The 4,754-nt window shown below is 46.7% G+C and overlaps 1 protein-coding gene across 1 annotated transcript in view; it reads right to left on the bottom strand.

The window, feature by feature from the left end:
- Positions 1–4,754, bottom strand: part of Lrrc36 (leucine rich repeat containing 36) — a 53,950-nt gene that overhangs the window by 1,547 nt on the left and 47,649 nt on the right. Inside the window, exons 12-13 of the mRNA XM_021220220.1 lie at positions 4,142–4,265; positions 1,432–1,546 (exon numbers count right to left, since the gene is read on the bottom strand). Coding sequence (XP_021075879.1) covers positions 1,432–1,546; positions 4,142–4,265 — 239 coding nt within the window. The remainder of the gene's footprint in view (positions 1–1,431; positions 1,547–4,141; positions 4,266–4,754) is intronic.

The following is a 4,754-nucleotide window of genomic DNA, read 5'->3' as shown; positions in this document are numbered from 1 at the left end:
AAAAAAAAAAAAAAAAAAAAAAAAAAAGAATTCAATAAGTAACACCTGTGCTCCTCTTTATGCATAAAAGATGAGCAGATAACAGCACAGCCGGCATCCGCTACAGAAGGCCAGTAAGAGGAAATAGTAGACGCTTCTGGATTTACCTTATTTATGGACTTGGCTTTGAGATGATGGTATGTTTTATAAAACTGTACAAACAAGATAAACCAAAAAATTTCCCTAAGCGTCAAAGTGAAAATAAAACAAATGAGCTGAGTGGCTTAGGGAAACAGAGCTATTTCAAGTTCATTTGCGATGTTCAGTATTTTGAGTGTTCAGCCCTTGGCAGATACTCTAATATGTGCACAGTGTGGCTCCAGACCAGTAGGCACAGCACAGTCTGGAAACAGCAGAAATGCAGATTCTCAGGTCCCCAGCCTACAGTGCCAATCAGAACTCTGTCAACAGATCTCTCCTGCCATTCTCATGCAGACCTAGGTTTGAGAACCACGACTTCACGCGACTCTCTCTACCCTGCAAAGCTTGAAATAATTGTAAGACGCTTTTGTTGTTGCTTGTCTTTTGTTTGTTTGTTTTTAGGTAGAGTCTCAGGTGGTACAGGCTAGCCTTAAACTCACTACATAGCTGAGGCTGTCCTTGAAGTGCTGTCCCTCCTCCTACTACTGAAAGTGCCAGGATTATAAGCAGGTGCCACCGTGACCAGCTGAAAAGTTGCGGGGCTTTGGCTTTTGGTTTTTAAGTCACCCAGAAAGGGCCCGGATCGGACCCTCTGGCTTTAATGCTCTCTACTGAAAAATCAACGGTGAGATCTGGGTTTCGAGGTGAGGGGTTTTGGGTTTTGTGAACATCAGTGAGAGTCTTAGCAGAGGTGATGCCTGCGGCCTCCCTCGCCTCCCCCGCCCCCAGGTGCCTGCTGTTTGCAGCTTGAGGGTGCTTTCTCTGTCAAGAGGCTGATGTTTAGAGTGTACTTCAGATTCTTTCCCCCCTTACTCCCTACTGAGTGCTCTTGGTGAGTCTTTCCACCACTTTCCAGCAAACACCTTCCAGCGGAGCCAGATGACTGATCTGAGGGGTTGGTAATGACCAAAACAATCGGCTGACCCTAGAGTCCTATTACAGCCACCGGAGGGAGAAACTAATTATTGAGTTGTTGCAACCCACCCTCGAGGCCAGCAAGGGTTTGTCCCTGGTGTATCAGGGCAGTACTGAAGCAGTCCTTTGATCCCCGGCTAACTGGCCAAGGACAGGAGATTTACATACAGACTGCACTCATTTACACAGGTGTGGAGTCTAGCTTCCAAGAAAAGCAGAGGAGATAAAGAGGAGTGAACGCACGCTCCGAAGCCAGCCAGCCAGCCAGCCAGCCAGCCAGCCAGCCAGCCAGCCAGCCAGCCAGCCAGCCAGCCAGCCAGCCAGGCCTCCTCCTACCTCTGACTCTCATGGAGAAGAGCAACTGTCTCCTCCAGTCTTTTCAGCTGAGTCAGCTCCTGGTTCAGGCAAGCCACCTGTATGGTCAGCTGTTGGTTTTTGCGCAGAAGATCATCTACAAAAGGTACAACGGCCGAGAAGTGAGCAGGACTCTGAGTTCATATTTGAGTGGAGCTCGTGTTCTCAGGAACGTCCCGACCGTGCTCCCCCATACGCACCTCCACAGGCCATCGTTCCCTCCCTTAGAACCGGGTTATTTCACAAGAATATGGCGTTGGGCAACAGATATCTGACTTTTGTTTTGTTTTGTTTTGAGACTCTCTGTGTAGCCCTGGCTGTCCTGGAACTCACTCTGTAGACCAGGCTGGCCCCAAACTCAGAAATCCGCCTGCCTCTGCCTCCCAAGTGCTGGGATTAAAGGCATGCACCACCACGCCAGGCTCAGATATCTGACTTACAATTTGGCCAGGTACAGTTGCACATAGGTGCACCATGTTTCCAATTTCCACTGCAGTTGATGGCCATAGCCCACCGTACCCCCATGAGGACCCAGGGGCACACCTGCCTCTCTCTATATCCAGTAAACAAACAATCTCCTGCCTTCTCCGTTTTGTTTTGGAACCGGGTGCCTTTCTTTTCCCTAGTTTGTGAAAAAACGTCTACCACGGTGTCAATCTATAAAACTATAAGACTGCAATAGCTCAGTGATAGCGAAGACCATGACGCCTGCCTTACACTCTGCCACCAGCCTGCAGGCCTGAGGAGGCGAGAGCACAGGAACCCTGGTCCTAGGAGAGCCAGTTTTCTAGAATCATGCCCTGAAAACGCTAACGTGCTTACCAATCACCTGGGATCTTGTTAAAAAAAAAAAAAAAAAATAGATTCTGATTCAGTAGGCGGTGGAAAGGACCAGTCCTCCCTGGTCTAACAAGCTCCCAGGTGATGTTACCATGGATCCAGTTTTGAATGACAAGGTCTGGAAGGTGAGGACCAGGAACGCTATAACTGCAGTAACCCCCAGTAAGCCACTGTGCAGAACCAAGCCTTATGGCTGAATGAAGAAATTGTTTCTCAAAATAGGTAGGAGAAGATGGATGTTTGCACCTTATCTGGGGTTTGTGGCCATCACCAGGTGGTGCTGAGTTTAACAGTGGAGGCTCAGTGCTCCCAGGCTAGTTTCTCGGAGCTGAGTGAGTGCTCTATTTACTTATGAAAGCTGGGCTGGAGGTTTGAAGTTGCGGATAGACTTTAAAGTATAGGTTAACCTTTGATAATAATGAAATAGTGGAAACCAATGCTTAAGTGGGCATTGTTCTTCATTCATCACAATGGCAAACCTGGACATGGCAAGTGGCCTATACACTTAGTCCCAACATTTGGGAGGCAGAGACAGGAGAATCTCTTGAGTTTTCAGCCAGCCTGGTACACAGAGAGAGCCAGGGATACACAGAGAAACCCTGTCTCAAAACAAAACAAAACAAAACAAAACAAAACAAACAGACGAAAGTAGTATTTGGAGGTTGGAGAGATGGCTCAGGGGTCAAGAGCACTAGCTGCTCTTCCAGAAGATCTGAGTTCAAGGCCCAGCAACCACATGGTGGCTTACACACATCAGTAATGGGATCTGATGCTCTATTCTGGTGTGCCTGAAGACAGCTGCAGTGTACGCATATAAACAAATAACTCTAAGAAGAAGAAAAGAGTAGCATTTGGAAAGATGGAGTGAAATGGGAGCTCAAATAGTGATGTGTGTAATCAAAAACACGTTTCTGCGGATGATTTAGCAGTGTGTAAAACATCTATGCCCTTCGACTTCTCCTAGGAAGATAGTCTGAAGTGTGCACCAATCTTTGTCCAGCAGCTTTGGGCAGCAGCGTCACTGACAACAGCATGAGCCTCGGGAGCTGTAGCTCTACCCCCAGGGAAGGGAGGCGGTGTTAGAAAACTGTTCATCCCCGCTGTTTCTCCACCTTAGCTCTTCCCTTGGAACAATCGGAGCAAAGGCAGCTTTATGGTTATTAAATATTAGATACAACAGTATAGAATTTGACAGACAAATGAGGCCTACTCATGCAACACTGTGGGAGTCGCCGGTGCCATTTAATTAGTGGCAATAAGTGAGGATGTAGAAATAGCTGTGTGGTTGGCTGGGGTACGGAGGGGAAAATGACTACACAAGTATATACAGTAACTTTCTGGCGTTATACAAGTGTTTTATAGTTTCCTTAGAGTCAAACTTAAGACGAATATATTTTGTATGTAAATTATCTTTAAAACTCATGGTATAAATTTTTGAGTTGAATGTCTATCATATGGAGATTATCTGGAAGAAAGAACTCAGTCATAGGGGTGGGATTCACTGCTGGGTCAGGGAGCTCTATTTCCTTAGACATTTTCTCCTGTTGTGGTGACAAAAGGCAGTGTCATTCTAAAACTGCCATTCATGTATGTTTAACATGGACACAAAGCTTTATGTGGTAATTCAAAGATGCCCACATTACAATTTTCTGGGGACCTAGCTTGGGTTGGATTCCAAGCACCACAGAAATAAAATAAGTCTCTGAAATAAGATCCTAATTCCCATTGAGTCGCAAAGACAAATAATGACTAAAGGGAACCAAAGGCAGCCTGTGGCTGATGAGGCTCATTGAACAGGTCATTTGCCAACAGGTTATTTGGGGCAGTTTCACTCCTGGCTTTCCTTACTTACCATGTGTGTGTGATGGGTGCCCACTCACAGTCGAGGTGGTAGCGGTTCCCTCCAACTGCTGAATTTTTTCTGACAGAACAAGGTTTTCCTCCAGCACTTTGACCAGTTTTTGCTTCAGACTTTCCTTTAGACCAGAAAACAATGTACCCACACGTTAGGAGTATGAATCCCTGGGCTGTGCCTTTTCCTCTAGCGACAGACTGAATGGGGTGCAGCTTGTGGCCTCGTTACAAGTTTGATTCATACGAGGGCAGCATTCAAACTGATCCTGGGTGATCTCCTGTGAGTATCCAGACTCCTGCTGAACAGTGGTGCTTTTGCAAGGGGCTGGCATTCTGAGTCATTAATCAGAAGTTCCTAGGGCCCAGAGTGGTGCCTGAAAACCCACAGAAGGTAAGAAAACAGAAACCAAGGACTATAAGATTCTTTCTGTCCTGAAGCCAGCATCCAGATATTCAAATATGGCTGCTGCTCCAAGGCTCTCTGCCCAGTAGACGGGACAAAGATGGAAGCATCATTGGGACCACGCTATGCTTCTCAACATGGTTTCTCTGTATAGCCCTGGCTGTCCTGGAACTCACTTTGTAGACCAGGCTGGCCTCGAACTCAGAAA

This window comes from Mus pahari, chromosome 20, assembly GCF_900095145.1.
Source record: "Mus pahari chromosome 20, PAHARI_EIJ_v1.1, whole genome shotgun sequence".
Taxonomy (NCBI): Eukaryota; Metazoa; Chordata; class Mammalia; order Rodentia; family Muridae; genus Mus; species Mus pahari.
Note: the sequence above shows the minus strand (reverse complement) of the source record. Positions and strands in the feature narration are given on the sequence as shown.